This window comes from Denticeps clupeoides, chromosome 1, assembly GCF_900700375.1.
Source record: "Denticeps clupeoides chromosome 1, fDenClu1.1, whole genome shotgun sequence".
In the NCBI taxonomy this organism is placed as follows: domain Eukaryota; kingdom Metazoa; phylum Chordata; class Actinopteri; order Clupeiformes; family Denticipitidae; genus Denticeps; species Denticeps clupeoides.
The window spans coordinates 28142946-28167795 of NC_041707.1; the positions used below are offsets into that span (position 1 = coordinate 28142946).

At 43.9% G+C, this 24850-nt stretch overlaps 1 protein-coding gene across 2 annotated transcripts in view; it reads right to left on the reverse strand.

The window, feature by feature from the left end:
* Positions 1–235: 235 nt before the first annotated feature.
* lrfn5a (leucine rich repeat and fibronectin type III domain containing 5a) overlaps positions 236–24850 on the reverse strand; it is an 84896-nt gene continuing 60281 nt past the window's right edge. Inside the window, exons 3-6 of one of the 2 annotated variants that reach the window (XM_028982133.1) lie at positions 1006–1169; positions 834–889; positions 703–753; positions 236–576 (exon numbers count right to left, since the gene is read on the reverse strand). In XM_028982133.1, coding sequence (XP_028837966.1) covers positions 505–576; positions 703–753; positions 834–889; positions 1006–1169 — 343 coding nt within the window. In that variant the 3' untranslated portion in view covers positions 236–504. Of the gene's footprint in view, positions 577–702; positions 754–833; positions 890–1005; positions 1170–24850 lie in introns of those variants that run through there. The other variant, XM_028982142.1, reaches the window with a different exon arrangement.

Sequence of the window (24850 nt, forward strand, 5' to 3'; positions counted from 1 at the left end):
CACCCCTGAGAGGGTCTGCGACATCATTGTGGCATGTGTAGTTCTCCATAATATTGCAATTTTTAGAGGGGAACAAAATCCTGCCCTACACATACAAGACCCAGAGGAAGAATTCCAGGATGGAAGGGTGGTCCGAGACCATATATGCAACTACTCTTTCTCTGATTAAGTCAAGCCACCACCACAAAAAAGAAAAAATGAAAGAAATAAATGTCACAACAATTTATTTGTCTTCTTTATTTCCTACAAATTAAAAAGCAACTGTTAAATTTCTATATTCTTTCCAAACTTTTATATAATCCACTAATCTAATACACACCTGTAGCATCCAAGCCAGGATCCTTTCAATCAAAGTATAGCATTTCTTTATTGTTTTTTTCTGTTTGTTTAAGCAGATGCAGTCTATATATAACTCCTTTACGGGTAACTGAAAATACAGTTGTTTAGGGTTACGTTATGTTGTACATGACGTTCAGTAAATTAAACTCTGGCATTTACTGTACATCACTGTACTGTGCTCATCTGTGCAGAAGAACCTGATGGATCCTCCTCCTCCTCTTCCTGTTCTTCCACACTCTGGAGGGTGGTGATGGGGGGAGACAAGAATATATGTTTATACTTGGATATACTTTCATTCTATAGGTAATTGGACACTAAAATGTGAAGATGTGATTGTAAAGATGTCTACACACATAACATTACCTCTATAGGCCTCTCTGTGTCAGCAGTAATGGTGTCCTCATCCCCTACATCCTGAGAAGATGAGCATTTGGTTGAGCACACTTTATAATATTATTTAGCCTACTCAATACACCAGAAATTAGGACACTTACTGCCTGGGTTTCTATTAAGACAGTAGGCTCCAAAAGGCAGACATTACCATCAGAATCTATTTAGACCAATCCAAAAATGAAAGTAAATAAGTAAATTTTATATATATGAGTGTGTGTGTATGTGTGTGTCTGTGTGTGTGTGTGTGTGTGTGTGTGTGTGTAGCCCTCTTACACTTGTGTCCTGGAGAGTGACAGAGCTCTGATGAACACCCTGCAGGAATTCCCTTAGCCCCTGGCCTTCCAGTGTTCAGACTCAGGGCCATCTCCTCAGCATTTGTGAGTGGTGGTGGTGCAGGGCCTCCCCTGTTTTGCAAGCCTCTGCCTTCGTTCTGCTGGCTGAAGAGTCATCAAATGAAAAAGAGCACTGTATGAAAACAGCATTAGACATGTATTGCCATTTACAAAATGAATGTCATTTGTAAAAAAAAAAAAAGACCTACATCCATGACTTGCTCAAACCTTACGTTTTAATATTTCATTTTCATGTTCTTTTAATACCTGCAGGATTGCACCTATACGAAAATTACAATCAGTTTCAATACATTTCAAACATTTCTACTGAACATTAAGTTAAGGTTATATGCATTCTTGTTTTGTCAGATTTGTTGTAGAAACTATGCAGTAGCCTATTTTATGTCATTTAATGCAATTACATCTGAAATAACTTAAAAATTACAGCCAATTCCCCACTGTGTACGGCAGGTTTTTGTGATCTGTGAGTACTGTGAATGCCTCCTCCATCCAGTGTCTGCACTCCTCCAAAACCAGTTTCACTGGCAGGAGCTAACCATATTGTAATTTCTCTCTTCAGGCAACAGAGGACTGTAGAAGAATGCACAGGGATGGAGATTTTGGCTATATGCATCCCCATTCCCCCCAGTATCCACTTTCACTGTGAATGGCAGCTGGGGATCAGGGTGAATAAGGATGGGGGCGGTTGTGAACCGCCTTTTCAGTTCATTGAAGTGAACTTGTCTCCAGATACTGGTACAGGGAGAAGACCAGGATATTGATGGGACGGGCCATAGCTCGGATCTATGGCCACCCCTCATGGATTGAGGTAGAAGCCAAGAAATGTAGACTCTGTGACATGCAACATGTCCTCTTCTTGAGCTTTGTGTACAGCTGGTTCTGGGGGAGGCGGGTGAGCTCTGGATGTGATGTGGGTGTCCAGGTCTGGGGAGAAGACAAAACTCCGAACGCAGAGTTACCCCTTCTGGTCCGGATCATGACAGTTACCATTGACGAATACATATCCAATATGGCGCCGCAGATGGCAGCCTCAGTACTGCGCTCTCTCTTACTTTTTTTGTTTATTTTCTGCAAGTTTGGTCACTCAGATCACATCACTTTCTCCAGAGATCAACTGCTAAACTTCAGGCAGTCATCTCAAAACATTTCTTATCCTTTCTTCACAAACCCGGAGTTTTTTTTGAGATTAGTCGGAGGAGCAGCGGCTATCTGCGGGGCTTGGCGGAGACGCAGACGAGGGATTCCAAACAAAATGGACAAGCTGCTGCTTCTCAACCGGACCAACATGGACTTTGCATGTTCTGCTGCTCTTTGCTTCACTGAAACGTGGCTCAGTGAACACACCCCCGATGCTGCACTAAACCTGCCGGGCTTCCACTTCCATCGCGTAGACCGCATATCGGAGCTCTCGGGGAAATCAAAGGGCAGCGGAATCTGTTTCTACGTTAATGAAGGTTTCTGTACTGATGTCACAGTGCTACAGAAAGTCTGCACCACAAAACTGGAAACTTTTTCATCCACCGCAAACTGTTCTATTCACCGCGGGAGTTATCTTCCTTTGTTCTGGTTGGAGTTTACATTCGTCCTCAGGCCAACGCGCACGATGGGTTGTGCACGCTGGCTGACCAGATCACCTCCCTGGAAAGAAAATTTCCTGATTCTCTTTTTATTGTCCTTGGGGATTTCACCAGAGCAGAACTAAACCATGAACTACCAAAATACAGACAACACATTGATTGCCCCACCAGGGAAAAAAATCACCACTGTTACACCACCATAAAAGATGCATATCGCTCTGTTCCCCGGGCAGCTTTGGGACATTCTGATCACTGCCTGGTCCATCTTATTCCAGTTTACAGGCAACAGCTTAAACGGGCCATGCCTGTGGTCAAAAATGTGAAGAAGTGGACCAATGCAGCAAAGCAGGACCTGCAAGACTGTTTAGACTGCACTGATTGGTCTGTTTTTGAAGCTTCATCTAAAAATCTGGATTAGCTGACAGACACTGTGACATCATACATCAGTTTCTGTGAAGATGTGTGTGTACCAATCAAGACCTTCTGCACATACAACAACAATAAACCATGGTTCACTCCCAAATTGCAGCATCATCGCCAGGCCAAAGAGGATGCCTACAGAAGTGGTGACAGTGTCCTGTACAAGCAAGCCAGGAACACGCTAACCAAGGAGATCAAAGTGGCTAAAAGGAGCTACTCTGAGAAACTGAAAGAACGTTTCTCAGCCAACAACCTTGTGTCAGTCTGGAGAGGCCTGCGAGAGTTCACCAGCTACATACGACCCCCACCCCCTGTTGCAGCAAACAAAGACCTGGCAGAAGAACTTAACACCTTCTACTGCAGGCTTGAGAGGGAGAGATTCACACCCCTCACCCACCCTACCTCAGAGACAATGACCACCATCACACCTCTCACCCCTGCAGTTTGCCTACCGGGCAAACAGGTCGGTGGATGATGTAGTGAATATGGGGCTGCATTACATCCTGCAACATCTCGACCGCCCGGGAACCTACGGCAGGATCCTGTTTGTGGACTCAGCATTCAACACCATTGTGCCTGAACTACTCACCTGCAAACTCTCCCAGCTCAGCGTGTCAGTGGATCACCAGCTTCCTGACAGAAAGGAAGCAGCAAGTGAGGCTGGGGCTGATCACTTCTGGAACACGGTCCCTCAGTACTGGTGCCCCTCAAGGATATGTCCTCTCCCCACTGTTCTTCTGTACACCCTGTACACCAACGACTGCACCTCCAAGAGCTCAGCTGTAAAGCTCCCGAAGTTTGCAGATGACACCACCGTCATTGGGCTCATTCAGTATGGTGATGAGTCTGCATACCGTTGAGCAGCTGGTACTCTGGTGTAGTCAGCACAACCTGGAGCTGAACACGCTTAAGACTGTGGGGATGACAGTGGACTTCAGGAGACATCCCTCAACATCGCTCTATTGTCGAGACCTTCAAGTTCCTTGGCACCACCATTTCCCAGGACCTGAAGTGGGAGACCAACATCTCCTCCATCCTCAAAAAGACCCAGCAGAGGATGTACTTCCTGAGCGTACAGTCTTCCACAGGAGCTGCTGATCCAGTTCTACACTGCGGTTATTGAGTCTGTCCTGTGCTCCTCCATCACCGCCTGGTATGGAGCAGTCACTAAAAGAGACAGGATCAGACTGCAGCGGACTGTACGGACAGCAGAAAGGATCAACAGTGCCCCCCAAGAAAAGGGCAGGGAAAATCATCTCAGATCCCTCACACCCTGGTCACAGACTTTTTGACCTGCTGCCCCCTGCGAGATGTTATAGAAGCCTGCAGACCAGAACCAAACGACACAGGACTAGTTTCTTTCCCTCACCATTTCCTTCCTAAACAGCTGAAACTGTCTCACTGCGAATCACCTAACATTGCACACTGCATTTTATGTACAGTCTGTATATAGGATTTATATTTTTGCCTATTTCTTGTTCTGCACATTGTTCATCTCTATACATTTATAGACATTCTTACATATACTGTACTTTTAATGGCGTTAAATATACTGTATGCTACTGTATGCTTTGAATGAGCACAAGTTCAGCTGGAGAAAAAAATGCTGACCTCTTGTTTGCAAATGTTGCCATGGTGATTTGTAATATCTGCGCTAAATTGATAAACCCGTTTTGTAGTCGCGACAACAATGCACACACGCCAGTGGGGGAAATGCTTTTATCATTACAGAGCATGCTGTGAAGAGTCAAAACAGTCTATCGTTGTCCTTGTACCTAAGAAACAACAGTGTGCTTGCCTGAAGGATTACAACAATTACAATGTTATCCGTACCATCATTATCCTTACCGTCATACTTATTCTCATACTGTTTTGCTGTTCTGATGTCCACATAATACTCCACCCCATAAATGCAACAGTAGATATATTTATTTATAAACAGTATAAACAAATTCGACAACTTGTACAATAACACTTACACTCCTTGCACATTGTTGTTGTTGTTTTTTCTTTTCTTTTAAACTGTACTTGAGAGACACCTTCTACCGGAATCAAATTCCTTGTAAGTGCACTTACTTAGCCAATAAATACGATTCTGATTCTGATGAAGTGATCAGTTCTGGTTCATTAGGACCCCCAACGATGAATACAATCTTTTTATTCACTCTTGTTGTAGATTTTGTACATAAGTTAGACAATAAGAATAAGAAGGTTACAAGTTAATCTAAATATTCTCTAAAGAGGAAGGTTTTGAGTTGACGTTTGAAAGTGCTTAGTGACTGAGCTGTTCTGACCTCAAGGGGAAGGGGAACCTCAAGGGGAACGTAGCAGAGGGGTGGTGTCAGAGAATCACATCCGTGATGACCCACGTGACTTTCGGGGGTATGAGGAGTACGAGGTTGACATGGACGACGACCAGGATGATGCTGTTTGGGTGGTCGGTGCCGGGATGGCTCCGCCCATCGCGCCTGTCCAGGATCATCAAGAGGTCCCTGGAGACTCACGTCCCTCCCAGCAGTGTGGGGACAGCTGGTAGAAGAGGGTCGGGAGGTCGCCAGCCAGCAACTGCGCTGCCAGGACTGCCTTGCCTCTGCCCGGACGTTCCCCAGCAGAATGGCAGCGCAGCACCAGCTCCCCCGCCTGCTGGAGAATACATCCACCCGCCTCCACGCCACACACCCACCACCATCTCCAGCGACGTGCCCAGCCCCGTGTGTGACAGCCCAATGGCCCCGGGATCCTTTGGTGGGGCAGAAGACACGGATGAGATCACCACCATCCTTGCGTGTCTGTCTGGGTCAGCATGGGGCTGGGGCGCAGCCCTCTGGCAGCAGGGAGAGACAGACGGAAGGAGATTTCGGGACTTCCTGCCGAGACTGAGGGCAGAGTTTGATCGTCCAGGGCCTGAGCCAGGCCCCTCCAACACGTCCAGCGCCAGTCAGGATTCGAGGCAAGAAGACCCAGCACTGGCAGGCGACGAGCAGGTCGCACCTCCCGAGATCCTGGCTGTGCTCCCTGAGGAGGTCCCAGAGAGCCCAGAGAGGAAGTCAGACAACCCTCTCTTCCGTCTGTCTCTGTCTGTGTGTGTGTGTGCGTGGCAATTGTGTCCGTATGTCGCCCCCACTTCCCCTCTTTGTGTCCACCAGATGGCGTCCCAGCCGCGGAGCCGAGAGGAGGTTCCTGACCCGAATATGCTGGTCCAAGACGAGGTGGACGAGCCCCATGGTACCCCTAAGTCCAGCCGGGGGGGTGCTCCCCCAAAGAATTTTTTGGGGGGGTGTAGTTCGGGTTGGGGGCTCCTCCTGAGGGGAGGGTAGGTGGGGAAGCGATAAAGCTGGGTCTTCCGGTAGCCGGTGAGGAGGGTGGGCCAAGCATGGGCCTGTGTCCGCCTCCAGAGGGGTGGAGCGCCATAGAGCCCCCTGGTAGGCATGAGGACCCAGCTGGGACATGCAGGAAGAGGGCCTGCTTGTCACAAGGGACGCAGAAGGGGCTGGCCGGATGGTGGCAATGCCCCCCCTTGGCACCAGAGGCATGCAGTGAGAGGGGCTGCACGTGCCAAGAAGGCATCAGCCTGGGGTGCCTGGAACAGTTGCCGGAAGCTCCGGAACAATCTCCCTGCGCGGTGCAGGGGGTGACACAAGACGTGTCAGAGGGGATGTGTGGAGACAGGGCCCGCACGTACCCGGATGGATCGGCCCTGTTTTTTGTGTGCAGGTCCGAGGGTCCGGGGCCGCCACGCCTGACCATACCAGGGAGCCAGCCCGAGGGATCGGGGCCGCCATGCCTGACCTCGCCGGGGATCCAGCCCGAGGAACCGGGGCCGCCATGCCTGACCTCGCCGGGGAGCCAGCCCAAGGGACCGGGTCCTCCAAAGGGAGGACACAGCAGGGCAGGAGCCCCAGTGGTTGCCGCCGTCCACCATGCCGCCTCCACTGATGGTACTTCTGAGGCTCCGAGGACATAGCCCTTGGAGGGGGGGCTCTGTCAGGATTGACTGCAGCTGGGCTCATCACCGGTGGCCAATCCTGACTGCGCATAAAGACCGCAGATTTCGTGAACTCATTCTGAACTTGAATTCCCCGAGTGAATGTCTGCCACATGCCTGCGGGTTAGTTCATGTTCTTTATTTAAGTTAAACTGTTTTCGGCCACCGCGCCATTCTTTATTTGTGTTTATTGTTTGTTTTATAATAAAACCCCATTCCCAGCATGTCAGATCTCTGCGCTTCCTTCCCCCCTAAGTCCGTAGTCATGACAGAGTTACAGTAATCCAGTCGTGAGATTACTAAGGACGGAACCAGTAGCTGGGTGGCCTGTGTTGACAAATATGGGCGGATTTGTCTGATATTGAAGAGAAGGAATCTACATAAGCGGGAAAGATTGCTGATGTCAGTCGAGAAGGAGAGTTGGTTGTCTATTGTTACTCCAAGGTTGCAGGCTGTTGTAGAAGGAGAGCGCTGTAAGTTTTCCAAGTAAATAGCAAAATCCTGATGTGGTGAAGAATCTGCTGGAATGAATATTAGTTCAGTTTTGGTGGGATTGAGTTTGAGGTGATGGGCTGCCATCGAAGATGGACATGCAGAGATTTTGGATGCAGCATGTAGATCAGACTGAGGAAAAGAGAAGAGGTGTTCTGTGTCATCGGCATAGCAGTAGTAGGATAATCCATGTGAGGAAATGACCTCACCAACTGATCTCGTGTAGAGGGAGAAAAGGGGAGGTCCTAGTACTGAGTCGTGAGGGACACCAGTGGAGAATCTATCTGAGGCAGAGGTGGATCCTTTCCAAGTCACTTGGTAAGACTGCTCATCAAGGTAGGAAGCAAACCACTGCCATGCTGAACCCTGAATTCCAAGCCTCTTCAGGACTGACAAGAGAGTCTTGTGGTTAACGGTGTCAAATGCTGCAGAAAGGACAATAAGAACCGATGACAGGTTTGCCAATCTGGTCGCATGTAGCTGCTCGGTAACAACCAGAAGGGCAGTTTCTGTAGAATGAGCTGTTCTGAAGCCAGACTAGTTAGGATCCAGGAGGTCGTTCTGTGACACACCGCTCAAGGGTTTTAGAATGAAATGAGAGGAGAGAAACTGGTCTGTAGTTGTTGATGTCTGTAGGATCAGCGGTGGGTTACTTTAGGATTGGAAGAACCCTGGCTGTTTTAAAGGCAGATGGTATGTGTGTGGTGCGACTGGATGCTGCCACTGCCACTGCTGCTGGATACAGGGGCTTCATGCTCCTTGCTGAACCTGTCCACTGTCAAGCAGTTTTTTTCCCATCATACCCTCCACCCTGACTGTGAGCTCCTGAGTGGGTATGGGAATTCCAAAATAGACATAGTAGGCACAGTTTCCCTACCACTTCAGTATCAGAGTGTAACTTTACCGTCTTTTACTTTTCACGTCTCGCACCACGGGGCTAACCTAATGGGTCTGGACTTGTTCAGCAGTCTGGGCTTTTCACTGATGGATGTGGATGGTGCTACCATGTGGATGGTGCCCCTGCTCAAACCAGACGTGCGACTGGTCATTCAGCCATTGCGCCGCCTTCCTCTGGCTCTTCGTGATGAAGTCACTGCGGAACTCAACAACCTGCTCGAGCTGGGCATAATTGAGCGGATTGATGCTTCACCCTGGGTCTCCAACCTGGTGCTGGCACGGAAGAAGTCCGGGACTCTCCGGCCGTGCGTGGATCTAAGGTCGGTCAACACAGCTGTTGTCCCTGACAAGTACCCGCTGCCTACTGTGGAGGAGCTGGCCGCTAAATTCCATGGTTCTACTGTCTTCTCCAAAGTAGACCTTCGACAGGTTCCGCTGCATCCCGAGAGCCGCAACCTGACCGCTTTTGTCACACACATGGGCGTCTTCCGCTATACTAGGATGCCTTTCAGCCTCAGCTCTGTTCCTAGCTGCTTCCAGAAAATCATGTCCACCATCTTTGCTGTAGTTTCAGGGGGTAGTGATTTATCTGGATGACATTGTGGTGCATGGTCCAACCCTCGCATCACATGATGAGCACCTGGACCGCGTCTTCAAGATCCTGGCAGGTCACAATCTTATGCTGAATGGGGACAAATGTGTCTTCACTGTGCTAGCGGTCGATTTTGTGGGCTTTCGCCTGTCTGGAGAGGGCATCACACCCTTAAATTCTAACGTGGAGGCTGTTCTATGTCTCCCTGAGCCCTCCAGCCCAGCCCAGCTCGCATCCTTTCTTGGAATGACTGCATACTACTTGCGTTTTCTCCCTCAATACTCTGGCACTACAGCCCCTTTGCGTGCGCTTCTGAAAACCGGAGCCCCATGGGCCTGGTCCTCAGCCTGCTCCTCAGCCATCCGTCAGCTAAAGGCCCAGCTTACCTCACCACCGGTGCTTGCTCACTTTGACCTGTCATGCCCCACTTTTCTGACCTGTGATGCATCTGGTGTAGTGCTAGGTGCCGTCCTTTCTCAGTGCCAACATGGTTCTGAGCGCCCCATTGCTTTTGCCTCGCGGTCTCTGACTCCGGCCGAGCAGAAGTATTCAGTTGGGGAGTGGGAGGCACTGGCCTGTGTCTGGGCGTGTGAGCGGTGGCATATATACTTGTATGGCCGACATTTCACCCTCCGCACAGACCATCAGGCACTAACGACCCTACTCTCATTTCAGGCACGGGGCAGAGACCGCTCCGGCTCCACCGAATATTCTTTCACTCCGCTGTTTACCCCCGGCCGGGACAATGTTGTGGCAGACCTCCTTTCCAGGGCCACTCCAGACACTCCCCCAGGCCCAGTCACGGATACACTGGAGCCAGAGCTTATCCACATGCTTCATGGGCCACTCCGGGAGGTTGTGTCTCTACAGGACCTCCAACTGGCTTCAGCGCGAGACTCAGTGCTATCGCAGCTTTGCACTTGCATTCGAGAGGGGTGGCCACGCACAGTGCCCAAGGATCTGGTGCCATTTCATCGGGTTAAAGATGAGCTGTCCTGTTGGAATGAGGTCTGTGTGGTGCAGGGACTCAGGGCGGTCATCCCTGGCAGCCTACAACCTCGCATCCTGGCCATGGCTCATGAGGGACACCTAGGCATCGTAAAAGGGTGTGGTGGCCTGGGATCGACAGGGATATTGAATTTGCGGTGAAGGACTGCTCAGCATGTCTCGTCAGTGGAAAGACGGGCCCTCCCACACCTCCGCCACTGCAACCTGTGCAGTGGCCAGCCGGGCCATGGCAGCACGTTCAGCTGGATATCTGTGGGCCATTTCAGGGGGTCCCATATCATCAGCGTTTTCTAGTGGTTGCCTATGACCTGTACTCAAAATGGCCTGAGATCTCCTCCACAGGCTCGGTCACGTCTCAGGCGGCCATGGAGTTCCTCAACTGTCTGTTCTCAAGGTGGGGCCTTCCCACCACCATTATAACAGACAATGGGCCTCAGTTCACCTCCATGGATTTTCAGACATTCCTCGGGGACAGGGGGATTCGACACACACACACCGCTTTCTACCACCCAGAGGCTAACGGTGGCGTTGAAAGATTTAACCAGACCTTGAAGAACGGTGTTCGGGCTCACCTGGCCGATGGCTTGGCCTTTTCCTCAGCCCTGCAGCGCACCCTGCTTCATTACAGATCATCTCTCCATTCCACCACTGGCGTCTCCCCAGCTCTCCTCATGCTGGGTAGGGAGCTGCAGCTTCCATTAGACCGGCTGCAGCCACAGCCTCCTCCGCTTACTGCAGCAGCCCTGCGTCACAGGGTTTTGGCTTCTCAGCGCCGGATGAAGCAGTCCTTTGATCGCCGACGGAAGGTGACACCTTCCTGTCTGTCAGTCCATGATTGGGTCAGGGTTCGTCGGCCTCACCGGGACAACAAGCTCCTTTCCTTTTGGTCTGAACCAGTGCAGATTACGGGGCGGCTGGGCTTGGCCACTTTCCGCCTGGCTGATGATGCGAGCCGGCTCAAGAAGATGTCACCGCCCACCCCCGTAGACCCTTACTCCATGGCTAGTGACTTGGACCTAGTGGAGGACCTACCCAATGATACACGGAACTGTTCTTCCTGGGGGGGGGGGATGTTAAATATGCACATGGGCAGTGTGTGTTTTTCGTGTGTTCCAGGTTGTGGGTGTTGCTGTAAGGGATTCTGGGTATACAGAAATAAAAGAGAAAAGAAGCAGGCCGCGTGTCGAGAGTCTGCGTGGTTATTCGCTAACAGCAAACATAATAGGCAGCAGGTGTAGCTGTATTCTGAGGGGATATCCAGGTCTCTGTTAGCGAGGGAGTGGAGAGTAGTGAGGCCAGAGATAAAGTCAGCTTTTTAATAGCAGATTGACAGTTCCAGAGCCCACCTACCACACTTGTTTGAGAAGTAGATGACAGGGCGGGGTAGATGAGGTTGTTTGTAACAGAGCCTCTGCAGTGTGAATATGTTTTCCTAGGCCTGTAAGAGATGGTTACTGGAATATGTGAGAGATCAGAGAAGATGAACAGCTCTGATGAATGAAAAATGACTAATATCTGATATGGCATTCAAGATGGACGAGTGGCGGTAGTCCTGCACCAATGGCTTCAGGCCCATATGGGACCAGCACCCTGTTCACAATCCACAGACATCCCCTCCGCTGAATGTCCGCTTTTCACCTTGAACACCAAACATGGGACTATGGGCCATGCATCCTCAACCGTCTGGAAAACCAATAGGGCACATTGGGACCCTGTGGAACATGAAGCAAACACTGGCCAGGGACAAGGGGGCTGGTGGCGTCCTCCCGGCGAACTGCGACTCCTTGGATATCAGCGGAGCGGCATCGACTGTGCCCAAATCCGGTTGGGTCATTTGGACACGAAACAGGGGTATAATACATAAAGAACAGGACAGGGAGACAGCAAGTAATAATGACCCAACATGAGGACAATGAGGAAACATAATTTCACAGGACCAACATGAAATGCCGGTCTGAATCCTGGACCCAGAGTTGCCTCTGTCAGACTGGATCATGAAAATGAGAAACAACAGGCAACCCTTTATTACAACAACACGTGCTAACAATCGTGAATCTTTGCATGACGACACGAAACTCCAGCCCATATTGCAAAGCCTGGGCACCCCTCTGGAGTCAGGCAAAGACATCTGTATTAAGGAGATGCAGTTTTCTTGAATGGTGATTCATCAATGGTTGGTTGCACTAGTGGGTTCATTGCATTGTGCAAAAAATGTTACATTTACCCGGACTTCCTTAATTACCATTGTTTCATTGACCAGCAAGAATTGTGTGGCAAAATGTATAGGAAAACAGCTAGAGAACAGCGAGTGTTTTCTGGATTTAGGTTTCATGACAGATCTTGCTGAACATTTCAATTAGCGTAATTTGAGGCTGCAGGGTAAGGCTAAGCCTATTATCATGGTCAGAAAGTGTGCCTTGAACTTGACTGCACTTATTGGATCAATGTATTTTTGCGCACCTGCATTCTCTTATATGAAAATCTAGTCAAAGCACAGATCCACAAGCATCCATGAGCATCTTATGTATTGTTAGTGGTGTTAGAAGCCTAGTAGCCTAATGGGTAATACACTTGCCTATGAATCAAGTCCCACTTACTACCATTGTGTCACTGAGCAAGACACTTAACCCTAGGTTTTACATTTACATTTAAGGCATTTATCAGACTTACAATCAGTAGTTACAGGGACAGTCCCCCTGGAGCAACTTAGGGTTAAGTGTCTTGCTCAGGGACACAATGGTAGTAAGCGGGGTTTGAACCTGGGTCTTCTGGTTCATAAGTGTGGTACCCATTATGTCCAAGTTGCTCCAGGGGGACTGTCCCTGTAAATACTGATTGTAAGGCGCTCTGGATAAGGACATCTGATAAATGCTGTTAATATCAAGGTAAATGTTGTGTCTAAGGCTTGCAACAAAACGTTACTGCCCTAATTATGTGAAACAAACTGCTTCCAATGTCTGTAGTGGGTCTATGGGGACATCTTCAATGTAATGCCACCTAATGCTATATCTGATGTCTTTTTCTGGGGCAGTGGTGGCCTTGCAAGTCTTGCAAGGTGATGGGTTAAAAGCATAGGACACATTTTGTGCTGCACTGTATCACAATGACAATCACTTCACAAAACAAACAAACAAATAAATAATTAAATGAAATTCAGTCATGGTGCAGAATGACTGAATGATATTTCCCCAGGACGGTTAATGTTCAAAGCACACTTTACAGTCAATTTAAAACTATCCTATTGAAATTGCATTAATGCATTAGAATGCAATTTTGTTTAAAATTAAAATTTGATTAAAACCATTGTCAGTTCTAGAATGTTATTATTCATGCAAAATGTTCATGTTATGTATTTGAAGATTGGTGGGGTTGGGGGCTTTCAAGTCTATGTCAGAAGCAAACCTCTTCCTTTAGTTAGCTTTTAAAATTTGATTCTGATAATTGCATTGTGTTAATACTTTAGATTAAGTTTCACACTGTTAAATGTTTGGAAGAGAGACAATGGATGCTGAGGGTGAAGTGAAATGTTTATTTTAGTGGTGGGCCGTTATCGGCGTTAACATGCTGCCTTAACGTGAGACTCTTATCGGGCGATAAAAAAAATATCGTCGTTAATCTATTCACAAAGTTGGGTTGGGAGCTGGGTCTATACTACGCAAGCTATTGTGCCGGAGTTAAATGGTTACACTAGATTTATAAATATATTTCTTCTTTCTTGTGTCTTTTGTTTTCTTATTTCCTAAAGACTTTTATTTTATTTTTGAGTCTCGGTTCAGGTCTCTTGGACACATGGCGTGAGTTGTGACAGGTGTGTGGGGTTTGTGTGCAAAAAGTTATTTCTTTCATTTTAATTTATATACATATTAGGAATATTTTGCATTTGAGTTATTTTGTGAATATTTTTTTAATGTTCTTTTAATACTGTATATTGTAGAGAGAGGTGCAGAAAGGCGCGATGTGTGACGCGATGTTCTGACGTGACCTTGCATTTTTTGTACAGAATACACTTCAAAAAACGAAATCAAAAAGTTACACAACGCAGAAGAAGAACCGCTACACTATGATGACTTGGTAACATGGATGCAGCTATTTAACTGAATAAACAGTTGGTAAACACAAGTACATCTTATTGAACATAATTTATTTTCATCACCAGTTATCATAGTAGAATAGCGTTCTCAAGCAGTTTGTGATGCATTTTGGAAACAGGAGATGAGCCACCTGGCTTGAGAAACCCATTCTCAAAGATTTACTTTTAGTCATTATTTGGGTAGCACACATATTCTGAATGCCTTCAGAATTCAAATGAGCCATTTTAATCTAGATTAATCTAGATTAATGTAGATTCATGTAGATTAATCTAAACTAATTCCAAGATTACAGTTAGATTAATCTAGATTAAGAAAATTCATCTATGACCACCTCTAGTTTATTTTATGGTATCACAAAAGGGTAAATAAGCATAAATTAACATCTCAATAAATCTCAACATGAGGAACACCTCGGCAATTGTGCACACTACAGAATTGGGACTTACCAGGGCCTGCGCAGCTTCCATCGACAGGTCTACACAGGCACAAACCCTAATACTCAGGGGAGTGGGAGTGTGTCGTGGGAGGGAGCTGCCATGGACATTACATTGAATATGTAGTCTTTCTTTGAAGCTTATTATTAATATTAAAACTAAAACACCAAATGAGTCCTGGCTTGTGAAAGACAGAAAGATTCTAACAGAAATCAGATTTTTAAAATAAATACTATTTACAGATTAAAAATAGTCAAGCACCACAAAAATGTTCTCTAAATCTGATATGCATCTGCTAGTAATATATTTTGTAAAAAAAAAAGCTACCAGAACAATTTCAACTCACATGTTTCAGTTGTACCATTTTGTCCTTTATTTTATTAATCCCATCTTCAAGCATTTTAAGCATTGAGTCATTTTTAAACTTCATTTTAATCTTCATTTTTAATCGTTCAATCATAAACAAATTGTCACAAATCTAGACCAAGAAAAAGGTTTATTCACAAACTGAACAGTTGGAATTCGAGATGGGTCAAGTGTGGGTCAAGTGTGGGGGGTGTCAACTGTAGGGTTTGTCAAAGCCAATGGGCTTTGACAAGACATACCGTATGTGATTATGGGCTATATAAGAAATAAATGTACCTCTTTTTCCAGATCTTCATTACTCTCTAAAAATATATCCCTCTCTCGGGTAATGTAATCAAAAACTCAACTTTATTGAGTGTTCCTTTTGTGGCCAGAATCTCATTCTCCATCGATCTGAGAAAGACATGCTTGTCGGCCTTCTCTGACAGTTGGTGGTTTAATTGGTCAGAAAACTCTTCATAGTTTCCTCTTAGCAAGATTGTGCACATTGTCCAATTATAGAATCATAAAGCCATAGCCATATGTATCAACATTTGATACATAAGCGATTAACCAACCACATAATCAAAGCTCATGTATTATTAATTATTTAAAACTGTAATACACAGTTTTAATTGTGATACATTGCAAAACGAATACATATTACACACAATGAAAAATGGCAGACTCTGGCTCAGTGATTCAAGCAGGAGTTTAGTTGTGTTTGTTCCCAATCATATAGATCATGTGCAGGTGTTCTAGAATGTATAAATGTTTGCTTTTTGGTTCTTTGTCTTTGTTGGGTTAACATGATATTTGCATTAAACCCCTGTTTGTGATAAGCCGTGCAAGTGTGTCCATCTGTCTCCCATGATGCCAGAAGTTTGTAGTTCACCTCCAGTCTATCAAAATTAGCATAAATCACCTTACTTTCAAAGGTACTGAATTTTGCTGGTCAAGAAGGTCCTGGTTCTGTTTTGTAAGTTGAACCTTCTTTATTATGCTCCTCAGGTGCAGCTGAAGATTTTTGTTTTGAGCATCATGGGTTTCTCTGGCAGCAGCAATTCCAAGTGAAGCCAGATCAAGATCCTTATTTCAGTGTTTTTTTGGTTTGTTTTCTATCTACTCAACAAACGAATGCATTATTTGTACATACAGTACAGGCCAAATGTTTGGACACACTTTCTCATTCAATGTTTTTCTTTAATTTAATAACCATTTACATTCGTAGAGTCTCACTGAAGGCATCAAAACAATGAATGAACACATGTGGAGTTTGAGAGTATTAAACAAAATGTTGAATTAGCCTTGGTCATAATTAAAAAAAAAAAAAGAGGAATGTCATCTCAAAGTAGAACACTGCAATAAAGTGGAAAGTGAAGTAAGCTGAGTGAAAATTTAAATATAAAGAACATAATAAAGCAAAATGGATAAATAAATAACTGAAATAAAAAAGTCCCCAACCAACCTAGCAGAAGCCTCTCCCAAAACTGGAGGTGCACCACCCACCCCATAAAACACCATCTTCTTAGCACGTCTGTGGATGGTGCAAGAAACCAACTACAAGACGTTCCTAATGAAGAGTGACAAATTGTAAATCCAATAACCGTGCACAAGAATAAATATATTTAAACTTACCTTGAAAAACAAATTACACTAATCCTCAGTAGGAAAACAGGATTAGTAAAGGAAACATAAACCTACATCTTGAAGACACCGGCCATATAAACATTCACAATACCTAAAAGGAGGCACAATATATCTTCATAGAAAATATCTACACACAAAATCTAAGGTAGAACAAAGAGAAAAGAAGAACAACGTCATAGATCTATTAGAGTATATAATCAGATCTACTAAAAGTAGAAAGAACATAAAGCTCACCTTGTGAGAAAGGGAACATGTATTCCGCGATGTTAACTACCAGCACCAATGGCAAGTTAGCTAATTAGCTAGAGGGAGTCTGTTTTAAGTCAACTAACTTACTATCACATCACATGACACCAATACACAGGTACAGCCAATATGAGTCAATTCCACAATTCAAATTGATCAGTGTAGTGATTGTTTGTGGTCATGTGTTCATCTATACTCATATTTTTTATGTCTACCAAGTACATATTATCTTATACTGAATAAATAAAAGCAACATAAAACAACTAGATAAAATTAAATAGAACATGAAATTCATGTTGGCTGGGCCAGCCTTTTTTGAAGTGCAATACAACAGAACACAACATCAGTGTAACTGCTTTATTTTTTTTAACTGCACACTGTATATTAAAGTGTAATAAACGTCAATTACGTTTCATGGAAGAATTCAAAAGTGGGTGAATAGTCAGTCAACACAAAAAAACTCATCATCTACTCCCACCCAGCGGCCACATTTGGAAAAGCATGTCAGATCAATTAAACCTGAAAAGTGGTTGACTATGATGCTTTTACACATCAATGGTACTAATGAGTCAAAAGTGTACATGTACAATGTGAAAGAGTGGGTCACTATAATGTACCAGTACTGTAGCATATAAATTGTAGTTTTACCAATTAATTAAAATGAAACATTTTTTGAAGTGCAATACTACAGAACAATCTGCTTTACTGTAAACAGAATCTAGTCGAAAAACTTTAAAATCAATAACAAGACAAAGACTATTTAATGACATTACATTAATTACAGATGCAGTGTATGTGGACATGATTTCTCTGAATGTTGAATTGTTTCAATGCCTATGGTATAATAATTCATACATATGTTTCTGTTTAATTCATGAATAATCATTTGCTCATTTTAGTTAAAGAAATTATGTGCATACAAATGTAATCCTTAAAGCACAGACAGCAACAGTGGTAAACCTGAACAGTGGAAAAACGTTCTTCTTAAAGTTAATCTATAAGCATGATTTTTAATAAAGGAGAACACAGCTGCCCAGAATAATTTTAAAACTAAGAGTGTATCTTAAAAACCCTCGTGGGTACATGCAGAAATGTGCAAAATCTACATTGTGCACCAACCCATAATATAGTGAGAGAGGAAAAAAATGTGTTTGAAGCGAAACCAAATATGAGCGACAGAGTTCACATAATTTTTTTTTTCTGGAGAGACACAGACATTGCCATTCTGCAACATGATCTATAAGAGACTGTAAAATCACTTCTGTCTTAGTGATATGAAAATCTGGATGAAAACGGGTTCTTCCAAAACTGGTTGTGAGAATGCGTGACAAAAATGCAAAAAAAACCCCAACAAAATAATTAAAATAAAAACCATGCTGTGGGGATGTTTTTTAGCTAAGATTAGTAGAGAGGGAAAGATTACTAGAGCAATGTACAGAGACATCCTGGATGAAAACCTGCATCTGAGCATTCTTGAACTGGGGTGACAGTTCATTTTTCAGCAGGACAAGGAACCTAAGCACACAGCCAAGCAGGCTGAGACTTTTGCTTTTGCTACAATCTTGCAACTCAACTAGCAGTTGTTCCAAGGTCTTCAAATGGTCATGAATTTTCAGGATGGACCTCTGTTCTTTCTGTTTCACTGACAACGAGTCAATTTCTGAACACAGGACAGCAATCTGAGAGGATTTCTCACTTGTAATTGCTGCCATTTTCAGCCAAGATAGGAGTGGCTTCAGGACAAATCTGTGAATGTCCTTTAGTGAACCAGCCAGAGCCCAGACTTGAATCCGATTGAACATCTCTGGAGAAATTAAAATTACTGTGCACTGACGCTTCCAACCTGATGAAGCTTGAGAGGAGCTGCAAAGATGAATGGGCAAAACTGGCCATGGATAGGTGTACCAAACTTGTGGAATCATATTCCAAAAAACTTGAGGTTGTAACTGCTGCCAGAAGTGCATTGACAAAGTGCATTGACTGCTGTATTGAGCAAAGGCTGTAAGTTCTTATGCACAATTCATTTCCATGGGTGCACTGCACCCGGAAGTGCGCTGTGATTAGTGAATTACTGACAGTAATAGCCTAGTGGTTAACACACTCGCCTATGAACCAGAAGACCCAGGTTCAAATCTCACTTACTACCATTGTATCACTGAGCAAGACACTTAACCCTGAGTGTCTCCAGGGGGGACTGTCCCTGTAACTACTGATTGTAAGTCGCTCTGGATAAGGGAGTCTGATAAATGCTGTAAATGTAAATTATTGAGGTATGCATAAGTACATTTGGACTACAAGTGCATTTGGACTACAATTGGACCCCCACTCACACTCACACATCCCTCTTGACCTCACTTTACCCTACCAATAAACAGAAAGCAAAATAATTCCTTTTGCAGACTGGGTAAAGAAAAGGTCCAAGATAATTAACAAGTGAAGGAACAAACAGGCAAGATTTGTTCTTTTCATTCATGGTTTGGAGGTGCAGGTTCCAGAAGAAAAGTCCCATTTTTTGGTTTTGTATTGCTGCAAGCATAGGACAACCACTCCGGTAGTTATTTTTTAAGGAATCCCTCCATGTCATCCTTCTCCACCCTCAAGAATACCAAGCAGGCTGAGACTGTTGCTTTTGCCACAATCTTGCAACTTAACTAGCAGTTGTTCCATCAAATGGTCATGACTATTCAGGATAGGCCTCTGTTCTTTCTGTTCCCCTGACAACGAGTCAATCTCCGAACATAAGACAGCCATCTGAGAGGATTATTCACATGTAATTGGCGCCATTTCAGATTTCACCACACTCGAGTCTTGCCAGGACGTCCTCCTTGGTAACGCTAATGATAGCTGTAAAATATACACAAAAACACCAAACCTCTAACAAGAAAATAGGCTAACTTATCACTAAGATGGTTGAAGGTAAGTTGGGGAGAGGAAAAACCAATCGTAAGGTGCGAGCATCAGAAAGGAAATGAAAAAATAACAATTAGAGTCAGACTTTCTCAAGAATTTTCAACTTGAAGTAAGTTCTGCAAAAATAAACTTTTAGAAAACCAAATTGTACTTCAAGGATTCCCACGAATTACACAGCATCTTTTCTACTGAACCTCCCCCAGCTCAGGAATTTGTAGGAATTTGTAATCTTTTTTGAGCTCGAGGGAAACGTGGCGGGCAGCTGTCGAAGCTAAGCCCGAGCATGTCTCATCAACCCAAGGTCTTCCCGGTCCAACAGCGACTGGCCCCTCGCCATTCAGCGCCCAGCCGAGTCTTCTCCTGGCTTGTTCCTCTGGTCGGTTCACCACAGAGGTCTTCACCTCTGCGCTCATTCCGTCCACTCCGGTGCTGGCAGGGAGTTGATCACCGGAATCTGCGCCCACTATCTCGGGCTTCCTCCACCTCTATCAGACTGGGCTTGGTGAATGCCACATCACTGGCAAATAAAACCTACATCCTGGGTGTTTCCTGGTGAGTCCAGCACTCTCGCCGAACTGCTGTCATATGACTGTTCATATTTGAATTCCCTGCGGTGTTTGGGTACCAAAGGAGGCTTGGCGATGGTATTTAAATACAAGTTCAAATCGTCCTGCATGCCTCCTTTACGTTGTTTGAAATCTCAATTTTTGAACTGGGTCATTCATCTGCGATATTCTACGCGGTGGTTTATCGGCCGCCTAAATACAGTAATGACTTTTTCCTGGCAGATTTCATGCCCAGATATGATCAAGTGATCATGGTGGGAGATTTTAATATTCATGTGTGCTGCCCGGACAAGCCCATGGTCAGTGGTGGTCTAGCGGTTAAGAAAGTGTCCCCGTAATCAGAAGATTACAGGTTTGAATCTGAATGTATGCTGAATGTATGCTTTTTGGTAGTGGTGACCCCCGTATTGACCTTGACCTCGATCAAGCAGACATCTCTAGCTCACCAGTACAAATGCAACTGCACGTTTTCTCACTGGTAGAAACAGGTGAGATCACATAACCCTGACCTTAGCTTCAATACACTGGCTCCCTGTCTACTTTAGAGTTCGTTCTAAAATTCTTTTATTTGTTTTTAAAATCACTGAATGTCTCAGCTTCAGCCTATTTGGCAGAACTACTCCGTTCTTACACTCCATCCCATTCTCTCAGGTCTTCAGACCAGAGATTATTGTCTGTTCCTAGACAGGCTTCGTCAATCACTGTGTTTAAATCTTGTTTAAAATCTCACTTTTACACCCTGGCTTTTAACCCAGTGTGACATGGTTCTTATATGTTGTTCTTATGCAGTGGATTCTTAGGCAGTACTTTCTTAACTCTTTTAATATGTTGTCTTAAATGTTTCCTGTATCATTAAACCCCTTTTTTAATTCAAATTGCTGCATGTTTTTCTCTTATGTGTCAGGATTGACGACACCTGGACACATCACCTGTGCCCAATCCGGAAATCCATTAAAAGCCTGTGACTCCACCCCTCTGCAGGGATGGCATTTTAGTGAACTTGACCTGGCAACGGTGCATGTGTATTTTGAGTTCTGGCAATCACCACACACCTGCAGGCTAGTTTTTGGTCAGCACCTTTGATGTGTTAAAGTGCTTTATAAATAAATTAATAAGTATGGTATGGTATGGTATCATTTACCACAGATCCACCTCCAGGATTCCCCATCCTCCTCATCGAATCACTTCTCTGCCCTGAAATCACATCCATATTTTACAAATCCACATCTGATCTTGTCCCAACAGCCTTCAAAATGTCTGGAATCATCCCAATTCTTAACTCCACCACCAATCCCTCTGATAGTTACAATTATCAATCTAACATAGTTACAACCTAGACCAAAAAACTAGAACATAGCACCTATAATAAGCTTTCTCTCTACCTTACCCAGAAATCAGTCTGGTTAGGTCAAATGTTTGCATGGGTTATCCTATCTGCTATGCAGATGACACCCAACACATCAACCAAAATCTGCTTGCCTGTCTCACATCTCATCCTGGATGGCAGCACATAATTTGAAACTCAATCCCATCATATAATTTGAAACTCATCCCTGCAGATTCCACCCCACAACAGGACCTTCAAATCTTGCTGCACAATTTTCCAATCTCTCCCTCAGCCACTGCACTCAACCTTTTGGTAACCATGGACAATTCCCTCTCCTACTCGTCTCACATTTCCAATCTCATTCATGGCAATTCCTTTTCTAAAACATTAGGAGAATTTGTTTTTTTATCAACACAAGCTACTCAGATATGATGTGGTAAAGTCTTCAAGCTACAAGCTACTCGTCTCCAGACTACACTACTGTAACTCACTCATGGCTGGTCTTCCTCTTAGTGCTACTCAGTCTCTCCAGCTGATCCAAAACACTGCAGCATGACTTTGTTTTCAACCTTCTCCCACACCACTCCCCTGCTGCATTCCCTCCACCGGCTTCCTGTAGCTGCCCGCATCAGATTTAAAATACCGATGCTTGCATACAAAGCTAAGGAAAGGCTCCCCCTCATATTAAGAATTATATATTAACATATTTTATTGTAAAACCTGTTGTCAAAATCATACTGAATTTAACCAGGTAAACATATATAGGGTATTGTGTCTCCCATTGGTGTTAATTTTGCACTCCAGTATCAACACCCATCTTGTAACCCGGGAATCACCCCAATGTAAATGAATAGACACTTTTGTGCGCACATTCGGTTTGTATTTTTTTTTTTGTCCATATTCATCATTAATCTATGTGCACAAGAGCCAAGTCCCCAGGTCATTTTTACAGTGAAAAATGTTTTGGGCCAGGAAGGTATTAGTTGTTATTATTCCATATCCTATTTTATGCAATTTCAGTAGCCTGGAGCTTTTAAACTTTTTTTTTTTTTTTCAAAAGAATGCCCTTCATCAATTCAATGCAGGGTTCCCATATGAAACTCAATAACAATTCTGTCGAGAGTGGGCAAAGAGATCATCACCATATACAAATTTAAAATTGTTCTTTATTTCTGAAACAGATTTCCAGGCTGTACGCCTTGCTGACCAATACTCCTTACAGGCGTAATATGGGTATTTAAGGTGGACTTGAAAATTCGAATAAGGAGCTACTTCACCATCCTGTTTTACTTTGTTAGCTGGTTATTAGCTGCCTCCAGCCAGTCAGAGAATCTGGATGAACCTTGCAAAATGAGGGCGCCCTTAATAAACAGGGAATCAAAAACCGATTGGTGCCCGTGCAATCCTAATGTCAGGTCAGCATGGGCGCATGCAAAAAAAAAAAAAAAACGACCCCCATAATGCCGCCTCCAACACGATGCTGCCCTGGGCAAACTCCCATGTTGCCCATACAAAAACCTGCCAATGCCTCTGATCCTCCAATACTGCTTGACGGGTACATCTCCACATGTGCTAGGAAAGCATTAATCTAGTCTCTTAGCTCCTAGGTGGTGGAATGAACTTCCACTAGATGTCTGAACCGCTGAGTCATTAAAAACTAAACTTTCTGTTTAGAAAATATTTGGACAAAAGAAAGAAGTGCACTTTCAATGTTTATCTGAAAAAATAATAAACACATTTGGGTTCTGAGTTGTTATGTGAATGGTACCTACAGATCGGTGTTAGTGATCCAAATGAGGGATTTCGTCGATAGATATTTAAAGCACTCATGTAAGTCTCTCTGAATAAGAGTGTCTGCCACTCCCACCACCAGCATAGGCACCCATTAATTCCCATCAGTGCAAAACAAGGTTATAGTTAACATACAATAAGCAATAAACACAATAACAAATACAGCAAACCATGAAAAAACTGTAAAAGGGAACAAAAACAAAACAATTAAACACCACAGTAGAAAGACTGCAGAAGAACAGCTTTTATTATTGTACACCAGAAGGATGCTGCACCTGCAACTGAAAAAGAAAATTTATCATTTACTGTCATAAAAAAGCGGGTGTTAATTTCTTGTAGCCTCATCATATTTCACAAGTCAAATTCATGACCTAAACCTTAAAGGAGGCCCAGACTTGGGCAAAACTTAAAAGCTGGACCCAGCATGGTCAAAATATCCAAAATAAATTTACCCAATTTTTAATTATAATGTTGACTTAGATATGTGTAGGCCTCAGAAAGACATACATGGAAAGAAGTCAATGACTAATGCAATGCTGGTAAATAAAAAATGCAATTTAGTTTTCCTATTTTAAGGTCTCCTCTTTCCAAATGCAAACATGCTATGTTGAATTATTCAAACATGATTTTGAAAGTTTATCAAAAATAATAAGTGGAAAATGGTTTATTTGATATGTTATACATTCCACTTTTTTAACATGACTTTCCTTTATCCGTTATTATATACTGTCCATTATATTTATTTGAGGATGCTTATGGTGAAATCAACCCTGTATCCCTGAAACACCACACTCTGAAGATGGTCACCAATGGGGGGTCTGAAGATAGAAGTCCATTACAGGTAGGGATTCTTTTGGAAGGGACACGGGTGATTGCAGGATCACAAAGTGTCTCAAATGCATGTCATCCTTCTTGGCCTGATATGTGGTTGTATGAGCTATCTCATGCCACTGAGATACACGATTGAATTCTACAAAAAAGCTACCAGTATTACACAGTGTTCCCAAAGATTCTGACTTTAAAGAACAGTTTGTTGACATAAATGCAAGAAAATGCATAGGATGCAACAGTTGAGGCCTTTGAATATTTTTTATAGTGGTTATGTATATTATGGATGCTTTTTAACAGATAATGTAGCATACTGTTAATGTTTTAATTTAAAACACAATGTTCTAGTTTAAAAGCCTGTCAAACGAAAAGCATGTATGTATTTTCAAAAACTAAACACCACTGTTGACTTTTTATTTTGTGATTTTGATGCCACATGTTACATGTTAACATCCACCTGCTACTTCAATAGTAACAGGATTATTGTAGTGGACATAATAGTGATAGAAATAACCCAAATTATTTCTCAAATTTGTCTTTTAAATGTTTAAATGAACCTACTTAATATTACTTGCTAAATCTACATGAGGTTGAATTCATATTCTT